The sequence below is a fragment of the Phoenix dactylifera genome, chromosome 9 (assembly GCF_051530095.1).
Source record: "Phoenix dactylifera cultivar Ajwa chromosome 9, Ajwa_hap1_PhDact_Kaust_v1.1, whole genome shotgun sequence".
Taxonomy (NCBI): domain Eukaryota; kingdom Viridiplantae; phylum Streptophyta; class Magnoliopsida; order Arecales; family Arecaceae; genus Phoenix; species Phoenix dactylifera.
Window position 1 is genome coordinate 8740752 of NC_143198.1, and position 27822 is coordinate 8768573.

The 27822-nt window shown below is 38.3% G+C and overlaps 1 protein-coding gene across 2 annotated transcripts; it reads right to left on the reverse strand.

Moving 5' to 3' along the window:
- Positions 1–4476: 4476 nt before the first annotated feature.
- LOC103722488 (serine/threonine-protein phosphatase BSL2 homolog) lies at positions 4477–27822 on the reverse strand. Of its 2 annotated transcripts, none has more exons than XM_008813064.6 (21): positions 27302–27822; positions 26922–26982; positions 26532–26610; positions 26359–26438; positions 26176–26270; positions 25943–26042; positions 18184–18253; positions 16319–16420; positions 16156–16237; positions 10680–10859; positions 8433–8715; positions 8010–8247; positions 7631–7801; positions 6983–7221; positions 6494–6578; positions 6272–6370; positions 5888–6087; positions 5704–5779; positions 5477–5612; positions 5258–5397; positions 4477–5148 (listed from the first exon to the last, which is right to left on the reverse strand). In XM_008813064.6, exons 1-21 carry the CDS (start codon positions 27684–27686, stop codon positions 5065–5067), a joined length of 2985 nt encoding a protein of 994 aa, XP_008811286.4. In that variant the 5' UTR covers positions 27687–27822; the 3' UTR covers positions 4477–5064. The 2 variants fall into 2 exon arrangements, with proteins under 2 accessions (XP_008811286.4, XP_008811284.4); XM_008813062.6 differs by having other exon boundaries at positions 8010–8250.

Below are 27822 nucleotides of genomic sequence, written 5' to 3' on the forward strand. Positions count from 1 at the left end.
TGGGTTTGAACTTGAAGCAATAAATTGAACTTTCTTGGATTTTCCTTTTCTCTTGAATGCATACTTAGATCCTCACCAAGATGCCTTCCTTTGATGAATAGTGGCTCTTAAATATTTTTCCAACCTCCAAAGATGACTTCCTAGCCGTTAGAATGGAGAAACTAACCATTTATAGCCGTTGGAGACTTGAAAATAATTCTGCAGAACTAGCCGTTGGGCTGTCACCCGTGCTGGGGTTGACCCAAGCTTTTCTGGGGTCGTCTTAAGTCACTGTTCATTAATCTAGGGTCGGCTCGAGCTTTTCTAGGGTAGGCCCCTGCTACAGTGGGGTCAGCCCTCTCAAGAAATCTAGAGCTTGTTTTTCTGACTTTTCAGACTGGGGTCGACTCATGCTTTCTTGGGGTCTACCCATGCTATAGTGGGGTCGACCCAAGCTACAGTGGGGTCGGCCCTCTCAGGAATTCCAAAGAGATGCTTTTTGAGTTCTCAACCTGGGGTCAGCTCAAGGCTTCCTGGGGTTGGCTCAAAGAATCTTAGGGTCGGCCCTCTCAGTAAATTCCAGAAAGCTGTATATTTCAGATGGCTGAAGCTGAGGTCGGCTCTCAGTTTCTTGGGGTCGGCCGAGTACTCTGCTTGTTTTTCTGGGGTCGACCCGAGCTCTATGCCAAGCATGCCAAAGTGTGCCAAATGTATCAAATTGTGCCAGGGTCGACTCCAATTCTTCTGGAGTCGACTCTAACTCTGATTTTCTGCATCTTAAGGTTAGTTTAGCATATGAGACCAATAAAATTATTGCAATTGATTTTGAATGCTTGGCACATAAAAAATTTCATCTCTTTGACTAGTGAAAAGACAGAATTGCCCCTTAACAATGAAACTTCACTCTTAACTTTGTCAAATTGAGATTCAGGTTTTTCCTCAAGTTCTTCTAATAAATTTATCCTTAGATGAATTCTTGCGAGTTGTTTTAAATGCACAAGAAGAGTATATCAAATATGTATTGAGTATGCATCGTTTCTTTCTTCCTTGGGTGTTTATATAGTTGATTAATTTAGTTAATGGCATTAGCACTTCCATATAGTCTCAATGGCTTTGTAAGCATCAAAATAATACTAGGATCCTCACCTAGAGCAATAGTTGAGAAGGGATCAAGCCATGGCTTCTAACCTATAGTCATATCCCAATCTAGAGACAAGAGTTGGCAGAAAATAAGACCTCTAATCGGTGCCAATAAAGGAGCCAGCACTTCCACTATGAAGACTGTGTGGAGAGGCTACTAGAAAAACAAGCCAAATCTCGATCCATAAGAACTCTAGCTTCGAATTCCGTGGAGCAATCTCTAGTCTAGCAATCAAAACTAGTTAGCTTTGTACAGCACCCACCACCTTCTCAAGCACCTCTTAATTCGAATATTAGTGAAAGCCCTTAAACTGAAATCCAATAATGTCTTGCAAATATTGTTGATTGTACTTTTCTCAAAAGATCACTCAGAAGATGTCAACAGTTAATCGCTCCACTTTCTCTATTCACTTAGAAGCTTTTGTTGTTTGTGGAGATGATTTTATTGCAGATAATGATTATTTTTTATTATTTTATATTGTTGCAATAAGTAGGAAGAATAATGAAATAAGAAGAAAAAAAGAGAGAATAACAAAAATACATAATATTCCACGAGCAGAGACAATGCAAAAATTTCACCATAGAAAGCTGGAGATTGCAGAGGACAAAATTTCTTCTCAAACTCTAGTCCCAATATACCCGATCTTTAGAACTCTCAATTGCTCTCTTCTTTTAGGGTTACAAGAGATATATATAATAGAGTAAGTTGATTTGGACTCGAATTGGTGTCTTATAACAATCAGATTAGTCCAGCCATGGGGGCTCCACCTCCGCACTCTTGGCTAAGTAATCATACAGCTCAAACCAAACAAGTATGGTGGTTTAGGGAGGAGAGAGAACATTTTTCCTAGAGTGGAGTGAGCAACTCTCTAGAGCTTGTAAATTCTAGGTACACTGGACATATATTTATCTTTGTATTATATGATTAAAGAGGATGATTTTTATTTTTATTTTTTTGGCAGCGTAGGATTTATGAGAAAAGAGAGATGGAAGAGAGAGTTAGGTGGTTTGGTTATTCTCCAATCCAAGAGAGGCTGGCAATTGATGGACAAGAAAGCTGTGAAATAAAATCAACATTTTACCGGCAGAGTATGCAAGATACCAAGATGAAAATCGATATTGGTTTGCTCAGAGAGAGAGAGAGAGAGAGAGAGAGAGAGAGTCTAGGTTTGCCGCAAGTTCTAGGTGTTGAATCTTTTTGAGATAATGTTTCAAATTTTATTTCTTTATGTTTATTTGCAGGGTTTATCTATATTTGTTGATGATTGTGATGTGATGCACATGGCCTGAGTGCTTCTCCTATGATGCATAAATTGGTACCATGTGAAGGATGATATCGACTTAATTGCATGATTAACATGAATGATCTGTTTGAAGTTTACAAAACACTGTAAGCATGGGTATGGAAGGGCATTAGACAAATAGTTATAAGCTTGTTTAGATTGGATCTCAAATCTTTTTCTTTTGATAAAAGGCATATAGATAATGATTTAGATGAGTATGCTAATCACTAACTGAAATGAAAGGTGCCAGATTAGCTTGTGAATAGAATATCCCAGTAATTGTGCTTGTGACCATTCCATCAAAAAAAAAAAAAAAAGTGCTAGTGACCAAGGTTCAAATCCTGCCTGCTCATTAGGTTGAGTTTATGGGGTTATAGCCACTTTCTTCTACATGAAATAAAAGATCGGATGAAGAATAATACTCAAACTAATAAAAATGAAAATAAAGATAATGATGTATTAATTAACATATAATTGATTTATATAATCGTTCTAATACTTTTGCATTCATTGGATTTGATATGCATCAAAAAATTTAGAGAATTGCAAAATCCGTTGGAGATTTGTGTGATAGAAATTGAATATGAGCCATCAGAGAGGCCAATATTAGCTCAAAAGGTTCCAAGTCCACCATGTCCCAGATAATTTCCCAGCCGGGCCTGCTTTGGGCATTACAACTCCCTTCCAAAAGCATGCAACTAGTATAACTACTTTTGGCCAAGGACACAACACCAAAAAAGACCAAAAAAGAGAAACAAAAATCATATGGGGTAGGCATCGGAGAAAAAAAAAAAAACTAAGCAGGCTTTCTATTTTGCAATTTTTCATCTAGTGCCCATCTTAAAAAAAAAAAAATCATAAGAGTTATAGACTCCTACTATCAGAGTTTTCAGTCTCGTAATTAAAAAACTAAAAAAAAAGAAAGCTGCATGTAGCATTCTCTTTCTTCCTCGTTTCCAAATTATAATTTTTATCGGTATCTATTACATGCCAAATAATACATACCAAGCAAATTAGTCATTTATAAAGCCAACACACAGTTTTTAGAATATAGTATTTACTAGTACACAGTACAAAGACAAATGATAGACACTTAACAAATTAATCATCTAGCAATCTAACACATACCTCCAAACAAATTGATACACAATTATTACATCATATTCATCAGTACACAGTACATGGCTAATGATATATACTTGTCGACTTCTAATATCTTCTTGCAAGCTTATTTGATAAACACCCAATAGTGTTTCAATACACACCTTCAAATAAATCATGTCCAGTTTTCAGAATATACTTTTTACCAATACATACTACATGGTCAAATGATGCACACCAAGCAAATTAGTCATTTAACATATCAATACGCACTTCTAGATAAATTGATATATAGTTTTCAGAATATGGTATTCATCAATACGGATACATAATTTTCTAACTTTATCTAACATTAAAAAAAAAATATTCAAACCATTCCCTAAATTTCATGAACTCTTAGGTGTAAAGATTCTAAAAAAGTTAAAAATTTAGAGGAGGAAAAAAAAAATCAAGAGGAGAAGGAAAATCTTGTAGACTGGATAGACAGCTTAATAAGGAAAAAAGACAAATTGAGAGACTTTGACGAGAGAAAAAAAAAGCATACAGAGGGTGTCTCTTGGTGCATACAATTTTTTTTTCTTTTTTTTAAGTTACAAGATGGTGAACTCCGTTGTAGTGCTGATTTTTGATCCATCAGATTACTCTCGCATTCTTAACAACCTCTTGGTGGAAGAGTAACTGCTCTTTTTTCCCGGAAGGAAATCTCTCTTGGATGTCAAACGATTAATTCGGCCGGTAGGAATGCTTCTGATCGATTGTTGTAAGAATATTTGTCACTCCCGAGTTACGACAACACTTCCTCTCCATGTTCACAGCCGCCAATTTCACCACCTCACCCAAAAAAAAACACATGATCTTTCTTTTTCCACACAGAAACAGCACCAACCACGCCAATTGATAATGTTCGGTACTTAGTGCAGCAGGGAAATTACAGTGAAAATTACAGGCTCTTCCCCAGCCATCAGAAAAATAATTTCTTCAGCAAACCTCAAATATATGCTATCCATCAAAACTTACATTGTTGTACATCCCAGCACCAGGAAATTACAGTGAAGACGTGATGTTGAAAATATCTATCATACATGCCTGCCAGTATAGTTTATGAAACTCATCATTGCTTTCACCAACACTATGATGTCTTCTCAAGAGAAGAATCTAAGCATAAGAAAGAATACCTAATAAAGTAAGCCTATTCATCATTCCCATGGGCGACACAGGAGACCACATACACTCTACCTATCTGCCAGCAATGTTGAATATACACAGGTGAAGTTTTGCAGGAACCCAGGCAACATTGGATCAAACTAGTTCTGGCTTAGAGAGTCAACCACCTTCAGGGCATTATGGATTTACATGCCGATCACACATTTCACCATTGGTAAGCTGCTGCGCTGTAATTTCAAAGGTGGCTCCTTGTGTTGATCCCCTTGCATACCATCATGTTGGCTCCTAAATCTCACAAGGTGATCCCTTGTGTCTAAATGAGAAACAGCCAGATCCCCACCAGAAAGGAGCCTCTGACCATAGAAGAGGGATGACTATATCAACATGTGACAAAATGCTATATCCAGGCAAGAGAACTTCGATCATTTGCTGCTTGCGAGCGGCCCCTCGTTGGCGTTGGTGGTCTGTTAGCATTAAGTTCCTGATATCACAAGAATGAAAAAATCAGCTCAAAAATACTCATGATTACAGAACAGTGAAAGCATCAAATCGCCAGAACAGGAAGGTTTATGCAAAGAGCAGAGCAACACCTGCATCCATGTATCCTCGATATGATGGTCTGGTGATGCTTCGGGTGAACTAATGGCAGGGGGTAACGGATGAATAAGTTTCGGAACAACCACAAGGTCTCTTCCCAGAACTAGAATTGCACCTGCATTATTTGCAGTGCCTATACACCCACCATAGAAAAGATTAGCAGAGGAAAATAACAAGAATATCAGCTGCTTCGCAAGTGAGGAATCCCCTACCACAATAATTAGTAGCAGAGAAAAGAGTAATCAAATGTCCCTGAGCAAAACGTTCAAAACCATCCATCACACACTCATGTGCTCGTACTATCAACTGCAAGTCATTGTTGTTGCAGAACTCCATTACACGGTCAGGCTGCAGTAACAAGTAAATAGCATCAGAAACACAGTCCCTATCAATATTACAGCAGAAGCAAACTAACCAAATTAAAAAGTAAAAAACTAACCCCAAAAGTAACTAGGCCTGGGCCCCTAGCATTTGGTCTTAATCCTTCAACACTATCATTCTCTGTTGGATCAGACCTATATGTAAACAAAAATGGCAAAAGTATGATGCTGCTATAATGTCATTTTTATATCAGACAAAAGGCTGAAATGATGTCAAGGCATTATAGGTAGTTGAATACTGACCAAAGCAGATCCATAAGAACAATCGATCCTGCCTCCATCGTAATTGGTCGTTGAAGGTTCTCAATCTGCTCCACATGATTTATGGACCTACCAATGCCACCATGCATGCAGATAATCTTCTTCTCAATTAGTGCAGCCAAAGGGAGCCAATTAAATAGTCGATTTATGCGGTGCCAAGCCCAGATTCCATCTCGCTCTCCCTAGTTCCAGATGAAGTAAATTGATGATTTGCAACAAATTGGCTCGAGAATACAATTAAGAGGGCAAGAAAAGAAATATATATACATATATACATATATATATATATATGTGTGTGTGTATATATGTGTATATATATATATATATAGAGAGAGAGAGAGAGACATATATATATATATATATTACCATTCGCTCGATGCACTCAATCCGGAAGCCAAATAGAGCATTGATATCTGCTGCCTCATGGTTCCCACGAATTAAATGTACATTATGAGGATACTCAACCTGCAAATTATCAAGCTAACGGTTTAGCTATGGTTTATGAGATGAATTATTTTTTTCCAAGATACCTCATCTGCTAATCTAAAAAAAATGCAGCTAAAATATGCATGCATGCCAAAGCAATACCTTTAATGCTAGAAGAAGAGTAATAGTTTCCAAACTATGCTGGCCACGATCAACATAGTCTCCCAAGAAGAGATAATCAATATAGCTGAAAATGACAGGCACCAATAAGCAAAACAAGCATAACAAATCAGCTAAAACAAGTTAACAGATACTCCCAGCTGAAAGTATGCAGCTATTTGTATTGCAATATGCCATCTTGAGTATAAATATATAAAATTATTGGCTAAGCAGAGAATCTGAGATACTTTAAGACATGCAGGCATGTTACACACGAAAGACGAAAGCATCCTCACATTTCATATCAAGTAATAAAATTATATAATAAATGATAGCAGATTATTCTAGAAAATCAACCTATGATATAAATCGAGCAAGTGCTTAGAATCCCCAAGGAACCATCCAAAATATAAGGCAGAGCAACATTATGGCATTGGAATATGGCAACATTAAAAGAAGCACAGAACTATTAATTATGCTATGAAGACATACGCTATGTCCCCTGCTGTTGAAGGAGCACCATACTCATCAAACAAGCGCATAAGGTCCCCAAACTGACCATGTAAGTCGCCAAAGATCTTAACAGGAGCTTTAATGTTCAAAACACTTGGCTCGCTTGAAAATATTCTTTCAGCACTGTCACAGAGATCTGCAATTTCATTGCAATCCAAAAAGAACTGCCTGCGTACAGGAGGCTTCCAACCACGGGGTTTTAAAAGATGCACGATAACCTGGATTAGTAAAAAGGCATATCAGAACAATGAGATGAAAAATCTAGTTGGAAAACCTAGATACTAAAGAATACTCTACAAAATACTGAAAGACAGTCAAATAAACACTTAGAATTAAGGGTTTCATGTTTAATTCACTTATTCACAATACTCTTAACTCTTTTTACCAAACACAACAATTTAGTTTCCTTCATCTTAGTGTTTCAGGAAGAAGAAAAGGGACGGAATATTTTATATTATATCATTTTCCTTTTGCTTCATTTCATATCATATTTGCCTGCCAATATTGACTAAAAATACAGAATCAACTAAAAAATTTCTTTTACTAAACCAAAATGCAAAAATTTAACTGCAATGAAGTTCCTGCATGCACTCAATCTGCGGGCTCGACTACAACAATAAAGTTCACCTTTTTAGGCACACTATTGATAGACATCTGCCGATCTAGTAATTTCCTAGCTGCATTTGCACTCTCAGGGGTACCATAGCTGACTCTCCTGCCTTCATTTTCAAACTGATCAATGGAAAGCTGCCTAACCATACCACCCAAAGCACCCCCTGGCTCTGCAGCTACAACCACCTGCATGACAAAATTTAAATTTCAAGGTCCCAAAAAGCAGAAGCACTGATTAGTTTTCAGATTGTAAAGCTGGATTTACCACAACATTAAGTTATCAAAAATGCTTTAAACTAGACATGGGATGAAACTTGGTAACTTGTAAATCAATCATGTGATATGAAATAAAATACAAACAAAGCTGGAAACATGTTGACACTTTCATACTGACCGCCCTGTGATGTAGCCGAACCCCAGCTGGTGTAGAATTGTTTGGGAGAGAAGTATCAGGAACTTTTATCAAGCTTGAGATTTGTTTTCCACTTGGAGTAGCCTCTGAACCACCCATGTCAGGCAATTGCTCAGCTTCACCATTAATTTGCCGGGCTTTAGCAGCAGCCAGAGTAGCACTAATTGCCTCAGCCTCTGCTGCCGAGGCTTCAACCAAATATTCCACACCTTTGCTCAGTCTCCTGCACCAAAATCAATCCTAAGTGACATATCCCAATCAATTCTAGTAAATTCCACTAGATTTTTTAAAAATAATTGAAGGAATTGGCTAATTTTCATTCAAGACCCAAAAAAATCCTGCCACAATAAGCTAAAACAAAACCAGAGCAGTCATAAGACATTCATATCCTCACTGATAGACTACCTTGGTCCCTGCAGCATGGCATTTTCAGTGCTTATGTCGGTGTACATATCCCCATTAACAGGAGGGGCAACAGGAGTACCAAGCACAACTGCACCATCAGGAACGGCTTCTGGAATAGTTTGTTTTGATCTTTCATCAGCATATGTGAATCTTCCAGGTGTTCCAGGTGATCTTCCTGCTTGTACATTGGCAGCTGCTGCAGCTGCTGCAGCATGGGAAGCTGCACTTGTTGTTTCAGCAGCAGCCAGATCTTCAGCAACAAGTAGGTCATCAAGAAGCACACCTGCATCAGAAATCACTATCCATTTAACAACCAAAGCAATCAACTTATGATGGTCAACATTAACTTATCTCAAACATCTAGCATCAGAGAAGATGGATAAATTTCCAGAATAACAGAAGCGTGAGTTTTTAGAATATCAAAAATATAATGTCATTATCCACTTGCTCCACTGACGGTAGTTCCTAATGTATAAACTTCATCTTAAGAACAATAATACAATAACAACCTTACACAAATATTTTTAAAAAAAAACAGAGAAAAGCACAAGTCAATTATGCAGGAGGTGACTTCTATTCCCTTATCTTGATCTTAAAAGATCATTTTATCCCTTCCTTCCTCAGCTGCTCTTCTCCCTCCTACTTCCTAAAGAATTTGATGCGGCCATGCCTAACTGAACCCCACCAATGAATATCTCAATCTCTTCCCACTACATATGGCAAATTTTTAAATGAACAAAACCATTAAGGTGCAGGTCAAGTTGAAATTGCAGCTTTAGTAGGGGTTAGGCACGGCAAACTTACCAACAGAAAGAGCAGGGTGCACGTAGCACCTAACAATGGAGGGATAATTATGGAATTTTAATGCAAGAAGAGAATTAGACATACTTCTACATGTTCATAACACAAAACTAAAGCAGAACTGGTTTGAAATTCTCAAAATGCCATCTTACTAGGCTCATACATTATTATTGCTCATACATTATTATTAGTAAGTTTCCTTTATCATGTATTTATTTACCCTTAGTACGAACAGGCGTGGGCACAAACTTAAGAGAAGAAGTTAAGAAGATCATTAAAAAATTTTGATATTTTAGAAAACAAACACAGAAGCAGGATCTGGAGATGGAGAGATTCTGAAGAAGGTATCACACTTCAAAATTCTGGCCATTGAGATTATGTTAACATTTGATGAAGACCATTTAAATCAGATGTAGCTGGTTAGAGAGGTCGAGTAGAGTTAAAGGCTACAAAAGTTGGTAGGTGGATTAGGCAGGTGCGGAGCTGTCAAAAGCTCAATCTGTTGTCCAAGCAACAAAGGCCCACTAATAGATCAGGTTGGTATCAGTCAAGTACATATATTTAACTACATAACCTAACCTAAACACAAACCATTCTTGCAACTGTTCTTCTCCATACCCCTTCTTAATTAACAAATCCAGCCATATCTAATAAAATCATGCCTCTCAATCTCTCTCAAATTAACAAATCCAGCCATATCTAATAAAATCATGCCTCTCAATCTCTCTCAATCTCCAATTCCCTCTACCTCAGCTTTTTCTCTTTCCCACTCCTCAACAATCAAACTAGGTAAAAGCCTAACTGGTCCTATCAACTAATCTCTCCACCCTTGACAAGCACAAATACATATATGGGCTACCACAATCCATAATTAGTACTAATTGGTGCACACTATAATATTAATCTTGTGTGAATTTGACAGAAGACAAACTCAAATACTATGGCCAATCTTGCAATGTTTATTGTTGTTCAAGATAGGAGTTAAAGGAAACAAAAAAGAATGATGTGAGGTATGTTTAAAATGTTACTTTACAGAAATATTTTTTATCTTTCATGTTCCAACGAAGTCCTATTAGTAGTGGAGGTAATTGGTGATGATATAAGAGATGAATATGACTAGTAACATCATATTTAAAAATAACAGAAGGCGATCTGCTATCACTTTAAAAAGCAATTTCTGGTGTATGATACCATGACGGCAGTCACCATGAATAGGATCATGAGCATAGAATTAATTCACAATAAAGTGATATATCATTGTACGCATCATATGTTTTGCAAAAATTTGAAAATTGATAGACATTTTCTTGAACATAATTAGCAACCAGCCCATGTGAGATAGACACTCAAAATGTGTACGACAAAAGCCAGGGTACACATCAGCTCCAATGTCTTAGATATTGATAAAACAAGTTTTGTTACAAATAAATGAGTCTTAATTCTTACCACCGCGTAACCCTCCATAAATAAAAATCAAATCACCAACTGCAGCAGCCGCATGCCGACAACGACGTGTTAGCTCAACAGAAGCATCTCCACCAGCAGCATCTGCACTGTATCTCCCTGTCCTGGGACTCGTGACTACAGATTTTGTATCACACCAGACCCCAGCAGCAGTATCCAATACTAAACAGAACAAGAATACAAAGCACCTGTGAGATATCTGTAAAGAAATTCATCATGCAAAAAGCAAAATAAAATAAGGAAGCCTTGTGAGTGTGCTAGAGAAAGATCTAAAAGGAAGCCTTGTGAGCGTGCTAGAGAAAGATTTATGTAAATATGCTAGTCATGCACCCACAAGAATCACTATTAACTGTAACATATTAATCAATGTAATAAAGAAACAGATTGCCAACTTCACTTATTGTAAACAACCATGCGGATACGTGGCTGATTCACTTACCATGCCTAATTAAAAGATTGGCAGCATTTGAAATCAATGTATAAGCACAGCCAACGCAAGAAATACTCAACAGGCACAAGTTTGAATGAATCAGTTTCTATGGTGTACCTCAATCATGACATTGTAAAATACTGTAGCAACAAACAGATCTCTTTGACTGCACACTGATAAACAATTCAACTACTGGTAGTCAACCACCATGGAAGTATTTCACAAACAAGAAAACAGCTTACTAACTTAAGGATTTCTGATATTAATTTTAACCAATAAATTAATGCACTGTGATGCTCTCATGTCAGCTGTATTATACCCTACAGCTAAGGTACCAGTACTAGTACACCCTCAGAATTGTACCATGCTGATACGAGGTACCCCATCTCACTTTGCCTTGCAGCATAACATGCATACTGCCTGTCGGTACAGTACCATACTATACCTGTAAGATACCGGTGAAGGCACTGAAACTTTAAACATTGATTTAAATCATCCATGATCATGGCTCACTCATTGTCAGAACAACATGATAAAATAACTTCATTAGTTAGCATTTAACACAGCATTTAGATTATGACTAGATTTAGTTTTCTTTAATTTTAATTGCACAGAGGGCAAGATATTAGACATTCAGTGAAATCAGGCCTGAGATTTTCGATAAAGCAAAAGCAAAGATTTTTTAAGATGATTAAAACCATAGTTTTTCCTTTTCTTTAATTAAGGAAATGTAGGTAACTTTTATCAGCAACAAGTGATACACCTACACTATGAGGATAACAGCCCTGCCTCCCAAAGAAGTTTGCATCCATAAGCCAGAAAATATTTGAACTTATTTGCTTTCATAGAAAGGTAAAAGCAAGGTTTGCCAATACCAGTCAGTACAGTACCGTATCTTACCGGTGTACTATACCGTACCAATACTGAACTAGAATACAGTGTCATACCATACTGACACTCGGTATGCCTCGTTGTTTTGTAATGTATTGCATACCGACAATGTAATAGAATGATAGGGTCCGATACCAAGACGGTAAACCTCGGTAAAAAGTAAGAGAGACGCCCTTGATATTGTACCATGCTGCATCAAATAATATAGTTCTCATGGATGACATCCATCATTAGCCTACGAGATGTTAAATCCTGTTGCAACAAAAAAGGCTCCAATGGACGAAGTCTAAGCTCTACTAAGGGATTCTACAAGAGTTTGGGCTGTCTCTACATTGAATGGCCATCACACTAAAGGTATAGAGATCAGAATGAAGAAAATTTACTAAGAACCTCCCAATCAAATGTTGATTCCTAACCAAGTAAATAGACTTACTCCTCAAAAAGATAGAAAACCAATAGAAGAACAAATCCTCCTCATGCTTTTGACAATGAATTTAAGAATGTTCGGAGTCTCGAAGATTCAGCAACCATATATTGTCTTATTCCCAACTCACTCACATCTGTATGCAGATATTAGGTAGATTGCAAGTTCATTTAACACGAACCAAAGAATTACCATGGAACAAAGAAAACTATAATATTATTTGGGGAAATCAAAATAACCAATAAAGCTCTGGAATAATATCGACTTACCTCGCCCCCTTACAATGTAGGAGGCCAGCTGACTACTTTAGCACATACAAGAAACATGCAATTCAAAGTGATTTACTAAGGCTATGGTATAAACGATAATCAACTATCAAAAATAAATCTGAAAATGAAGGGGGGAAATCCATCTTTAGAGAGTTCCCTCCAAGGTCTGCCAAACCGATACCATGACCTGTACCGGTCAGCGAACAGGTTGATACAATATCGAACTGATATCATACCGATATACGGTATGCTTGAGCATGCCGGTTTAGTACCGTACCAACACATGGTAAGCTTAGGCGAACCAGCATGCCCAATTTTTTTTTTTTGAAGTTTTTCAAGTTTGATTAATTGGTAATCAATTTAAAAAAAAAAATCAATGGTTTTGAGTATAATTTGATGTTTTTTAATGTTTTAATGTTTCTATAATTTCTATTATGCATCCTTCTGTTTTAAAGTGATACAAAATATAAAATGATTAGTAAAATGTTGTATGCTACAAGAAGCAATATGAAATATCCTAAATTCAACTAGTGAGATAAAAAATATAAAATAATACAATCAATTACATATATTTAAAATACAAAATATAAATCGATATCTAAAATCTCGTCGAGTGACGATGTCTCTCATAGATATCCGGATCTTAATATAGTCAGGAGGCACATCAGCACATTCCTCTAACTAAGCAACGTTACAATTTTGTATATTCATCCCATAAGAAACACGCTTTGGATTATAAGCACTTACGAATCTCTTGCTGAAGCTCTAGCTCTGAGAGGTGTCCTCTAGCTAATAATACGGCTATGGAGAGGCCCATCCGAATATGCCAGTAGCAAAATTCGAATTGTATAATGCTTCGGATTGTGTAGGATAATAGCCACCAGAAGACGATGCCTTGGACACACCATATATATATATATATATATCTGTATCCATATGAGTCAGCCATTCAGTATACAACTCAAAATTTGATACGTCTATGGATTCTACTCTATATGCGAGATCATCTACATCTGCATCGTGTCCTTCTAAATGACCTCAAAGAGTTCGTCCTCTATATGCAATCATATCCTCGCGGGCTCTACCAGATCGTGCACCGTGGTTCCTATCCTGTATAGCATGTGTAAACTGAAACTGACTGGTGAATCGAAGACCATTTTGTGAATGCAGTTGTCTCATAAACGGTGGTCTCATGTCCACCACTCCCTCCGTGACCAGCAAATTCATGACCACTAGAACTATCCTTTAAATTAAAAATTATATTTAAAAACCATAAATTCAAAAAATATATTTTTTACTTTAGAAAATACTTCTAAAAAATATGTATCACATACTACTAATTTTTTATAATTTTTGGTATTAATTATATATTTTTATTATTTTTTAAATTAAAAAATATTTTTTAAATATAAATATGTCAAAAATTTAATTTGAGCTCAGATCTATGTAGAACCCTACAATGGATGCTACATATATTTTTGTAAGCTCCTGGGCATACATCAAAAGCTACTTATTTCTCAAAAAAAAATTCAAATTTAGACCTAGGCTACTATGTGCATAATCGCATCAAAACTTGAATAAATAGACACCAAATTGAGCTGGAGACTAGCTTGCATGCCCCAAAATACGCTTCTAATTTTATATTTTTTAAAAATTTTGTTTTATTATTTTATTTTTTAATCCAAAAGTATATTTTTAATTTTAAAAAATTATATATAATCTGAAAATTAAAAAATTTTATGTCATCGTGTGGATCATCTATAGATATAAAACATATCATAAAATCAAGCCAAAATTAAAAGTTTTGGCATGATTTCTCTTTATTTTGCAAATTTTAAGATATTTTTTGGCGTCCAATCAAGATAGGAGAGAGGAAGCATACCTATTTAGAGTTGAATCCTCCTTTAATCGTGCTAAATCAACGTATTTCTCATCATAAAAAAAAAGAGAGTATTCAGATAGGTTGAGAAGGCTTGAGAAATTTCTCGGGCTTTTCCAACCAGTCTTTAAAACAAAAGGAGAGGGGAGGGAGAGTCGGTTCGGAACCGGCCCGACTCGGTATGAATCAGACAATTCACAACAGTTCCGCACGGAACCGACCGAGTCCAAACGATTCGCAACCGATCCAGCCAATTCTGATCAGTTTTGACCGGTTCCTATCGATTCCGGACCGATTCCAGCTGGTCCAGAGCTGGTTGCGAAAAAAGCAGGTGAACCGACTCAGACCCCCACCGGGTCGGCTTGGTACGGGCCGAACCTAAGAGCCAGTTTCAAAAAAATAGGTGAACCGACCTAGACCCCACCGAGTAGACTTGGTACGGGCCGAACCAGATGATTCGGCACGGTTCGACGGACCTTGGTTCCTTTAACCACCTTCATCTCCATTTTAGTAGATTTAGAATAAAGGCATAACATTAGCATGAGAATCCCCACCTTAGACATGCCTCACACCAATAAAATTGCATAGAACTTTCATTTATAAAAGCCATGGATTCAAAAACCGCCAAGATAGGATGGATCAAACTGTTTAGACATGAAACCAGCACTAGTATAGGTGTTGGGACAACGAAATTGTGTATTGAAATGTACCGACTGTACTGGTGCATCTCGGTATGTACAGATGCCATATCTGTGCATACAAATGTGTACCAATGGTACCATACCAACCGTACCGAATATGACAATTTTTTTATTTTTTGAAGCTATCAATTTTGGTCAAGGCTCGCCATACTAATGCATGTCATCCCATACTAGGCATACTGCGTAGTACCAGTACTGAACTGAGACATGATATGGGGGTATATCGGCGATAGTCTCGGGACATCAAACCGACCCCGTACCGGAGGTACCGTACAATACTGGTACCGCACTGAGCTCGATACACCGAATTGACCCCATATAGGGCATATCAACACTGTACCAGTATGGTACCAATACAGGATCCGATACCAAAACTACGAACCTTGGTATTGGTAAGTACCATCAGTACTGGTATCATACCATTTCGATGAAAAATGGTACAAAGTTCAATATTGGAATTAATTGAGGGTTGTACTTCAACACTCAATGCCAAGATCTACATGTTGAACTAGTACATAGATCAGATAAGTACCTCTTCTTGTTCATCTAATAAGAACCAATGAACGTACTACCTTAACACTAAGAACAAAAATAATACTGCCCAAACCACAAGGCAACCATTAGAATATCTCAGAGTTCTCACCAATGAATGACAACATAGTACCTACATCAAGTTAACATAAAAATCCAATTCTTGGGTTGGTCTATCATTTTTGAGAGAGAGATGTAGAACCACCCATACTATAATTAGCTAGGCCCACATTTTTTGGCAAGGCACCACCAAAGAACCAAAACCAAATACTTGGGTGGGGTTGGCCAATCTAACTATCCATCTTCAACACAACCTTAGACATAAAAAACTACCTGCAATGCTTGAAGAGTCTTCTACCATGCGCCCACCACCAAGAGCCCCTCCAGATACATGAAGCCGTGCATTGACAAAAACCTACAACAATATGATGTTAACAATAATTAAACGAATATGACAATTTATTGATAGAAATGTAATGTGGGATATGAGCCGTACAGCTGCATGTTGGTATCTAGGGGATGGAGAGACACCAGGAGCAATAGCCCACTCCCAACGTCCATCCCTATGTTTGGCAAGACCATACGCACTTGACAGAGGCTACATAAGCAAGTTAAAAAAGGATAATCATGTGAATCAGTAACCATAATTTTTTAAAGAGGGACTCGAGAAAGATAATATTTAGTCAACATAGTCATTCAGAAATATCAATATATACATTAAATATACCACAATGGATAATAATGGATACAGGTCTTTTGCAAACAAGCAGCAAGGCTTATTTATATATAGTATAGGTAGTTCATTGTCATGATGGAGGTGTGTGGCCAACAAATAAACACCGCAAGATTGCTTTTTGTTGCTTATGATGTTTCTTCAAATGATAGCATCCAATGAGATCTTCTACAAATGCATCAGTTCAAAAAACTTTAAGGCTTTTAACTCATTACTCAGATAGGGAATTATTTTGCCTTCACATTTTGCAACATGAAGCCATGCCAACTGGAAGATTTACCTCTCACTCAGCCTACTAGCACCTTTACACATTCACCTGATTAAAATAAGAATAATATCTTGATAGCTCACAGACAAGGGCATGAGTTTAAAACTGCATTTCTTTATTTTGCAACAACATTGTTGTTGACCACCTCTAGCACCCTAAACTGCTGAGATATGTATAGGAACTATAAAATGAACAAGAAAAAAGAGACATAGGGAACATGGAAATCAAATGCGGAACTGTGACTGAGGAACATGCTCTCTAATTTGATGGCTTAATTTAGCTAGAAAACATACTTCTTTTTTATTTTGGTTGCCATATTTTGGCATAATTAATGATGGGCTTTCATTAATTCAATTATCAACTAAAAAAAATGTCGAGAAGAATAATATAGGATTTGCCCCTTAATTATTATTATTTTCTAGGCACTATACAAATGCTTAACTCTGACAAGTGATTATAGATGTGTCAAATATACACATACGAACACAAACTTATCATATCCAAGTGTTATGTGATTGATTCCTTTTTCAAGGGATTCTGGAGAAACAACACCCTATTCCAATGCCCAACATAGACGCCCATGCCTATGCCCAAGCAATATAGTCCATACATCACAAACACAAAGGTCCTCCACAAAGCAAAAGGAAGATACCTTGTGCACTGCAAGGAAAAGCCGGACTCAGATGCCCCATATCCATCGTTGTTAACCCACTTCATCCTCCATCAGTGTACGACTATCAACTAGCATCAATGGGAAAATAATCCTTGCTATGCTACAACTTTCATATGATTAATAACCTTCATTTCCCAGCAGTTTAGATAAAGCGGAAAAGCTGGAATCCAAATTGCCCCTTTAAGACCCTCTCACACCCTCAGGTCTCAATGGAAGAAGGTCAACAGGTCCTAACAACATGAAACTTAATTCCATATCTACAACTGCAACAATAGATGTGTATCAAGTTATCTTTAAAAGTACAACAATAAACCACCATACTTTCCCCACATACACAAGGGAAATCTAGTCCTTTCATAGAAGAACAGCATACTGAACTTACAGAGCAATAAGTTAGGCTATTAGTTAAAGTTATAGCTTGCATGTAAAATGTTAAAGAAATGGTAAAAATCAAATCAAGGCCCAATATTCTAAGGGACTTGTTACACTATCCTGAAAAGCGGTGCAATACTGATAAAATGCAAACTCCTAAACAGTCAAATATGCAGATTAATATTGGAATAAGTCTCGTATACCACAGCATGTTATTAACATTAATGATTATCAATGTCATTTTGTTGCTTTACACTATTGATAAAGAACACCTTTTGATACAGTTATCATTCTCTAAAGCAATTTTTGACTTACCACACTATTTGCATCCCTCCCTCCACATAGCAGAAGAAGACCGTCAGAGCGCGCACTTGCAGTTGCATACCTGAAAACAAACAGCAAGTAATGAGTTTAATCAGGAGGACAACTAAGCACATTAGAGAAGTTCAGTAACCATAAATTAAAACATTAACAATCTAAAGATAATACAAAACTTGTTAAAAAAGGTTATTACAAGTAACAAACTATCTGCTGTAGTCAAGTGTGGCATGGAATCATGTTCATTTCACAACAAAATACCTGATATAGTTAGAAGGCATTCTATTTAAGCATTACACACTAGAATCATGTTCATTTCATAGAAGCATTAATATCATTTATCAGCTCAATTTGCACCTTCAAAACCAGTGTTGATGACGTGTTGTTCAATTTCAAAAGTAATATTTGTGTCATGATCAAATTAATATTCCCAAGCAGTTGCATCATGCCATCATAGAAAACAATATAAACAGATTCCAATGATCTATAGCTATTGTAGAAGCGAAGAAGAATATCTCTTTTCACTTATATTAGTTTGGTTGCACTTCCTTGTCCTGCTAGGCAGGCAGTTGATTTTCCCCACTTTCTGCCATGCCTCTTCTTCAGTGTCAATGTCATCCTATTAGGCATGGTAATAATTATCGCAGATGGAGGTCAACATGACTATTAGATTATTGTTTTATCCTTTTTCATTTTCTGTTGTTTCAGATGCAGCAAGCAAGACAGCATGAGATAGATAGAGGCAACATTTAACACCTTATTTGGAAGCTTCTTTCGTAGAACATAAAAAGGAAAAAACCATATCAAAGGTCCAGCTCAAATCCCATGATTATCTATTGGACCATCAACTAGCACTTAGCACGTGTGGGAATTCAAGGGACTACATAATGGATAGGTATAAACCAATGAGTCAAAGAAATATTTGGGTACAAGAGAAATTAATGATTGTAAATTTGTGATGTTATCACATGTTTTGCATGATTGATTCAAGCAGGTGGAATATTTGATAAATGATTGTAAAGCTGCGGTCCACTGAAATTTTGAATTTCTTTTTTTCTGACAAACTAGTAGAAGATTTTAATCTGTTGGCCAGTAAACAAATTGGATACATATATAAATCTAATCATTTTTTGAGCATGTAAACAAGTTATGGGTCAAATAACAAAGAAAGAGAGAGGAAGGTGGGCGCATTCGCCCAGGCTATCAGGGTTGCCGCAGTTTCCAGGGTCACTATGGGAACAGGGGTCATGGAGATGCATGAGGCATCGAAGATGCTGAGCTAGAGAGGGACACAAGCTGTAAGGATTATGGGGTCCAGTCCATGACATCCATCAGATGTTTTAGTACTTCAAAGACTGAGGTCTCCTGCCACTAGAAAGAGGGAGACAAGAGGAAGGAGAGGGAGAAGAGAGGAAAGGAGATGTGGAGAGGGGAGCGCAGGAAGATGAAAGGAGGCAGAGAGAAGGGAAGGAGATAAGATGCGGGAAAGGGACGTGAGAGGAAGAAAAATGAGGACGATGGCAGGGAAGGGAAAGAGATAACAGAAGCATAGCAATTAGATATGTAATGGGTTTTAAGCAATAAAACAGGGTTTTAATCATGGCCATCCATTTTAAATGAATGGATGGCCAGGATTTGTTATTAAAGATTTTATGTACTGTATATAAACACACATCATATATGCCATGTGTGCAATTTACCTGCTCATGCTTCCAGCCAGGCTACTATCTCCACAAATGTGACCCAAATTTTTAGTTTTGGCCTTGATTTTTAGATCTGGCCCCGAACATCATCAACCTCTTTTCCTTCTTTTACTTCCATACTCATTATTTCTCTCCATATTTCAATTTCAGTCTTGATTGCATGATTTTTTTCCATACTTGATCTAAACCATCAAAGTCCTCTTTTCTTCTCTCTTCTTTTACTTTTAGACTTGTTATTTCCCTTCAAAATGCAAATTCAATCTCATAACTTGATCTAAAAACAATGCTCCCTTCTATGCATTCAATTAGTTATTTTTAAGAGAAAATTACCAAACATCCCTCAATTTAAAGCCAGTTTCACTTAAACCCTTACCTCTTGTTTAAAAATTTTCAATTAGATCCGTTAGGCCATTAAGTGATGCAATGTGGTCTTGGGCCCCGCCAAACACCCAACACTGTTAAGATGGTGTCTAGAATGACAAAATTATCCTTGACCTACACTCTCTGATGCCTATGGTTTGGTTTGGGACTCAAGTAGAGCCCCACCTATCTCAGGAGGAGACAGCAAAAGGATCAGCCTTGGGAGAAGTGATGAAGGAGGCACTCTTGGAGATGCTGAAGCTGTGGGCGAGGTTAAGGGAGGAAAGGATAGAGAAGGAGGTAGGGGGCATCTCCAGGTCTTAATCAACAGCTATAGAGACATCGAAGGAGAACTCCAAGATTTGCAGCAAGAGCAAGGGCTTCTCTGTCTCCATGATGGTGATAGAAAAGAGTAGTGGAGGGGGACGCAGAGGAGGTAGAGGTCAGGGCTGAGGCCATAAGAGCGAGAGAGGAGAGATCCTCGATGAAGTTCCAGAGGAAGTGCTCTATTTCTAGCGAGATTCCATGCAACAAAGAAGGGGGTGCTGGCTGCAACAATGAGAGGTCCATCCATGGCAACCTAGACTTCAAATCGGGCAAATCAATCTGAGCCGACATAGAGCTGAGGGCAGTGGCTACTGGTTCCAGGTCAACAACAACTCCCATGTGCCAACAGCATCCATCGCCATTCCAAGAAAAGAAACACCTACCATGTCATGATCGAGATCTTCAGCTCGTACCATGCTGACGTTGAGTTCTAGTATACAAACCCACTTCTTTCCTCATTCAAAGTGGCGGTTTCTGCTAGTTATACGCAACCATAGATCTAAAGTTCATCAACGAATACATTCTGTTCGTCGTAATCTACCTAGCTTGAACAACCTCTAATTATGGTCCTTGATGACTACCATCGATGCACTCACCATCTTGTATTATGACCTTGATATAGCACCATTCTTGGGGCTATTACTGGATAGGCAGCCACATGAAATCGGGCTTGTGGTGAAGGACAACCAACCTTACTAGCTACTGAGTAGAAACCTCCATTTATGGGCGGATGCATGGTCCCACATAATGGAAGTTGGGCTGGTGGACTGCTCGGCACCATAGCTCAAAATTTACCAGCATGCCAAGAGGCTAAACTAGGACGAGTGGTCGAAGGTGGACATTGAGGAGTTGATCTAGTTCTCTAGGTGGGTGAGCTCATTGAAGGGGAACATCACCACCATGGTGCGACAAAAGGTGAAGTTCAAGAGCCGGGTGGAGGTCTCGAATCAAGGGCAATGAAATAGGTGGTGATGATCAACAAGGAGAGAACCACAATGAGGTTGGACAAGGGGGGCGCTAGGCATTAGGAAAGGTCCAGCTCTTCATTGAGGCACTGCTCTAGTGTAGACATCGAGTGTGAATAGGGTTGGTGAGATGTGTTTCAAAAGACAAGGTTATACAACCAGATACAAGAGATTCGAGAATTGAAAGAGAACACGGCATCGAGCAGAAGCAATCTGACAGACCGCCAAGAAGTGGAGCGGTCTATGCTAGTTGATAACCTGGTTGTCAAGTCTTTGGTCAAGATCCTAGAGTCCAAGTTCAACCTCGGCGAACCAATGGAGTGGGGTCGCCTTCTACTTTGTGGAGACCCTATATAACCACCTCTTCGTCACTACCGAAGGTCCTCATCAAAAGGATCCCTCCTCATCGCCGCCATCCACCACCTTCTACAATTTCTCACCAGAGGACTTCCTCCTCTGCTACAAAGCCCTCAACAATGCATGCCCCACCTCGAAGTTTGCCCACCTCATGGCAAACCAAGCGATCCTAAAGGCTACCGAGTTAATGTCCCTAGATCCAAGGACCATGTCGATAGTGGTGACAAGATCAAAGGAAGCTAACTGTGATTAGGTAATTTTAGTTCTGAAGTTATCAAAGGCATTTTAGCCCTAAATATATCAAGTGACCATCATATGATGTGATCCCGAACTCAGGTAAACGAAGATGGATAGAGAGACGGCATTGCGTCAGTTAACAAACTTTAAGAGATCTAATTGAAAATTTTTAAACAAGAGGGGGCAAGGTATGCCAAACCGGTACCGGTCGACGTACCGGTCGGCTACCGGATCGGTTCGAACCAAATTGAACTAGTACCAAACCGGTACCTTGGTTCGTCGTGGCCATAGTGTGCCACAACACATCCGCATTGTGGTCAAATCAAGCTTCCACGCTGTGGGAAAAAAAATGAACTGGGTTCGCACCGATTCCTAGCCGAACTGGCCGGTTTCGGCCCGGTAACACTGTAGTTTTGGCCCCATAGGGCTGGAACCATTTTGTATAGCCGAACCAGACTGGTCGACACCCGTACTGGTTCGGTACGTGCTGAACCGGCTGGTACGTGCCAGTTCAGCATACTTTGAGAAGGGGGTTAAGCAAAAGTCATGTTAAGTTGAGGGGGTGTATATATAATTTTTCCTATTTTTTATTTCAATCTAGTTTGGAGTTCAATTTTAATTTGAATGTTTCCATATAGATCCAAGCTGTAGCACTATACTCATTTGTAATGTCTTTTTTGGGTAAACCCGAAATCTCAAATAATATATGTACAGAGACATCCTCTAAAATCGAAAGTAAGAAGTTCCTTAAGAAATGGAGGAGAAGAAGGGGGAAGTCAAGCAATGCTGACCAAACTGATCGATGACATAGTTGGCCATCCAATCAGTTAGGTTATTGCCTTCATGGTAAATATGGCTAGGCTTAAAATGATCATGCTGAGTGCTTAGCTGAAGGATGTCCAATGTTAAGGAGGCAGATGGATGCATGGAGATCCAAGAACAATCACTTGCCAATCACCTTCCATCCAGACATGCAAGGCCCTGAGTTCATGAATAATAAAGATGAGACCTTCTTAAGTAGCTCAGAGCTCAGCCACAGGCACTATCATGAGTTAGATGGCAACCGCCGACAGTAAGGAGAGTGACTTCAATTAAATATTGTATTATGCTTCCAAGGTTGCACTTTGTGTTGCATAAGTCCTTTTCAGAGTTCTATAATAAAAAAAGTGCTTTTTGAGAATAAGAAAAGTGCTTTTTGAGAAACCTTAGTATTTGATAACATCCTTTGAGAAGCATTTCTATAAGAAGAATAAGTCAAAAGGTGACTTTTAGGAGAAGCTAAGAAAAGTAGGTTCTGGCATCTCCTCTCATGAGTTTGTTCCTTGATTTTCAAATATGATAAGCACACCCACAAAATGTAATTCTACAATAATGCGATCGCCAAAAGGTAAATATCCAAAAAAGTAAAGCTTGTTTAAGCACTTTATATGAAAATGCTTCTTGAAAATAATCTTCTAAAAAGTACAAGCAACACCAAACACACCCTTAAAATCTGACCACAGTATTGTTGAATTAGAGCCCATGAAATGTGGATAGAAGTAACATGTGCCGACAAAACACTCTGAGGTTAAAAAATAACGAGTTTACCTAAATAAATGAAGGGCTCCACAAGCTCAAAGAGGTTTACCAGTCACCAGGCATAGAGAGAAGTGAGAGAGCTCAATAAAACAAAGACCACATTAAAAAATAAAGCAAAAGTGACAAGTGCATTCATCTTTTGGATTCATTAAGGGGAACAACTAAAACAAGTAGGTATGGTTTGCAACCTAAATTTGGTATTAAACAATATACAAAACAATCAGTAGACAGGGAAAAATAATATGTTTGAGGCTTTGAGCTGTCCAAATGGAACTGGGCATCCTAGTTTTATGCTTCATAAGGAACTAGAAAATGTGGAAATGTTACTACTCTCATTCTCTACTATGACCGAACAAAGTTAGATATGCAAGACATCACAAACAAAGATGGAAGTGGAACTTTAGGAGTATATTTTTCTTAGACCTCTTTTAGTACCTAGTATCAATTGTTCAAGGACAGCAAAACCCTACTTGTTTGGGCAAGAAGAGAGTTTTGACTACATGGTGCCAAAGTCAGACTCAAAAGGGTTAACACTAATGAATAAACTTGGTGCCCCTCTTCCCAAGAGATGAAGAGATGAAGCATTCTTAAAACATTAGCCCCGATCCCTAAAAAATAGTACAAAATATTTTCCTATAGTATATCTATGCATAACAATTAAAACATCCAAACTTTCAAAAAGCCATTGCTAGTAAAAAAGAAATCGACAAAAGGTACATCAATAGTTTAAAATGCTTTACAAGAATGGTGGTACTGGTAAAAAACTAGAAAGGGAAATTACACATTGATTGACATTGTAGACAATATTTTAGTTATATACATAAGTCAAATGACAGCCCTAGTCCATGAAATCATGAATGTCAATGATCAATAATGATAGCGTAAACCAAGAATGGCAAGTTGAACTACCAGGAATCACATAAGAAAAGATGTTCTATTTCTGAGCATGGTGAGAGTAGTTTCTCCAATTCATGAGAAAAGCTACCTCTAGATATAGAACTGAAAAAAACTGAAAAGAACATAGAGACAAGCTACATGCCATGAATTAACAAACAGTGTGAGAACCATAATGCTACAATCACCTTTCAAGACTATATAAATTAAATTTCAGAAATGAAAAATCCTAAACAAGAAAATATAACAAAAGGCATCAAAACTGTTGTTACTAATTGTAATCCATGATCCAGATCTTATGATCAGGACAGAAATAGCTTTATATAGTCAAGTTCACATCCTGGAAACAGGATCTTTCAGAATCATAAGATCTAGATCCACATAATGGGTCATAAAATCCAACTTGATCATGTAATATACATATTAAATCACATAAAATACCTTAGAATTACTTATCACTAATAACCCTAAAGTGCACAAAATTAGCAAACCAAGCAGGTTTTTAGCAGCTAAAATGTAGGGGGAGAAAAGGGATTTTGGACTCTGTGGAGTTAAAAGTAAGAAGAAAATATCTGTAATTTTTATCCATCAATTAGAATTTAATTTATTTTTCTAAACTATTCTACCCAAAAAGATAATTGAATTAATATATTTGGAATGATGGCCTACAAGCATCTTGAATAACTGGAAATGATGTTTGTTTTATTAGTTCATTAGGCATGTTAAATATGGATTTATTATGGTGGAAATAGACTTACTACATGAATGGCTTTTTATTCTTAATTAAGCTTAATTTTTACATTTCTTTTATATTTTAAAATTTTGAAAGGAAATCAAAAAAAAAATCTCATAATCGGGATTCGATCCACGATCCAATTTGACCCCCTCTATAATCTATGATCCAATCCCCATCTTAACAATATTGATCATAACAGGACATAGCTGGACCAACATACATAATTTGCATGATAAGCTGATAAATATATCCATCACATAGCTTTAGGAATCCTAACACAACTGTCAATATTAATTGAACAACAGATAAATTAGAAATAAACTTTTAAAGAGGCATGCATTCTTTAAATAATAAAGAAAGACCTTAAATAAGCAATACTGCCATGTTTGGCCATCATGAGCTGACATTGCTAGAGATAGCAGAAAGGAATGAAAGTTTGTTTGTGTCATTATGCTGGCAGTACAGAATTATCAACAAGAGGCCATGCACATAGACTAAAATGCCACAGTACCTTCTTAATGAACTGCATGATCATGGAACTAAATAATATGAAAAGACATTTATCTTATTGGAGAGAAACTGTTATTAAGAATACTCACATGCACGGAGGTGGGCCTTCACCTTCTGGTTCCAACTTCCTCCATTCGTAAGGCTTGGCAGCAGTGTCTAGGGCCCAAACATCAGCTAAAGGCCGCTTCCCTGAAGATATAGTTTAAACCTTATAAACTCATTTACATTAGCAGGAAATGCTGAAAAACATCTAAATTTTGTTGGCAACAATGACATGCTCATATATATATGAACAAAGAAGTAGAAAAAGGAAATAGCTTACCATCATTTCCACCAATAGCTAATAGAAATCTTTGCCCCACCAAAGCCATCACATGTCCGTAACGTGGTCCAGGGCCAGGTCCTTGGACAACAACCCTGCATTTATGCATAAAGTACCGGAACATTGATTAATATAGTGATAACATAGTAATAAGCAATCAGGTTGCTTAGATATGATCATAACCTATGCCACCGTGGTCGCTGTTGTGTTAAATCCAGAACATGAAGATCCTCCGCAGACAAACCAGCAGGGCCAATTCCACCCTGATTGTATCGCAAAGAGATCCAAAAAAAAAAATTGTGTCCAAACTTAACATAACAAACAAATCTTTCCAAGGTTATTAGCTATGCAAATACCTGAATTACCACCATCGTGCCCACAGCAGTTGCAGCATGTGCAGCCCTTGGGGACGGTGGTTCCCCCAGTGGTGTCAGCCTGAAAACATATGATAGCACTATCATCTCATTGCAGAAGTGGATGTCAAATGTTTAACCATATAGTTCATTAAAGGAGTTTGGAAGATGTTAGTTAGATCCTTATAGTTTTGTTCTGCTAACAGAAGTTGCTTCCAGCCAAACAAAACTCAAAAACATGATGTAAAACACACTATATATGAAAATAAAGTCACATCCTGCCATACGAGTCTTATATCATCTGTCATTTATCTACGTGAACTAGCATCAAGTATAAGCTGATGCTTCATGGTGCTCTATATATCAACAAGTAATCAGCTTTTATGAGGTTACCTTGTCCATTTATTTGACAACACATCGTAACAATGGACGTCAGCAGTTGCACCTGCGAGACCTGAAGCACAGAAAATACAACAGTTGGACGACAAAACAGCACATGAGTAGAAACTCTCAAACCAATTAGCACGGCAGAGCACTTGTAAACGCCAAAGATCGAATTTTTAGTCCAATCGCACAGCTCTATGTTCTCCTATCTCACCATTCCCTAATTTTTTGATGAATACTGAGCAGAGGGTCCTCAGAATTTAATCTTCACAGCAACATATCAAGGCAAGAAAAGCAAAATATCTTCTTTGAATCTTTCTAATAGACGAATATAATTAGGGTTTCATAAAAGGAGGACAACTGGAGGGTTAGAGAGAGAGAGCACATACGGATGCCAGCGCTCCCGGCGGAGGACGGCGGGGCGGCGGAATTGCCCTCGAGGGCGGTAGCGCCGCCGAAGAGAATAAGCCTCGGCCCGATGTACCCGGGCGTGCCCTCCTCCCCAACAGCAGCCACGGCGGTGAGCGTGTGCCCGCACCGGCACCCCGGCCCGTCCTCCTTCTTCTCGATGATCGCGTTCACCACCGAGTAGGTCGGCGCGGGACGGGGCCCGGCGGCGGCGGCGGCGGCAGCGGGCTGCTGCTGCTGCGACGGCGGCCCCTGCGGAGGAACCGGCGCCGGCGAGGAGGCGGCGGACTCTGAGGGGCCGTCATGGTGGTTTTCCGCGGACGTATCGTGGTCGGATTCCGTCGACATGGAAGCGTCCACTTCCATGGTCGCAGTCGGGTAGATCGGAGTGGGGGTTCCGCGGCGGCCTACCGGGGCGATGCGGGCCGAGCATTCCACATCGAGGAGCCCTACCGCCCGATTTATAGATAAAATCGGCCGGAATTCATCTCAGCCGCCGCGG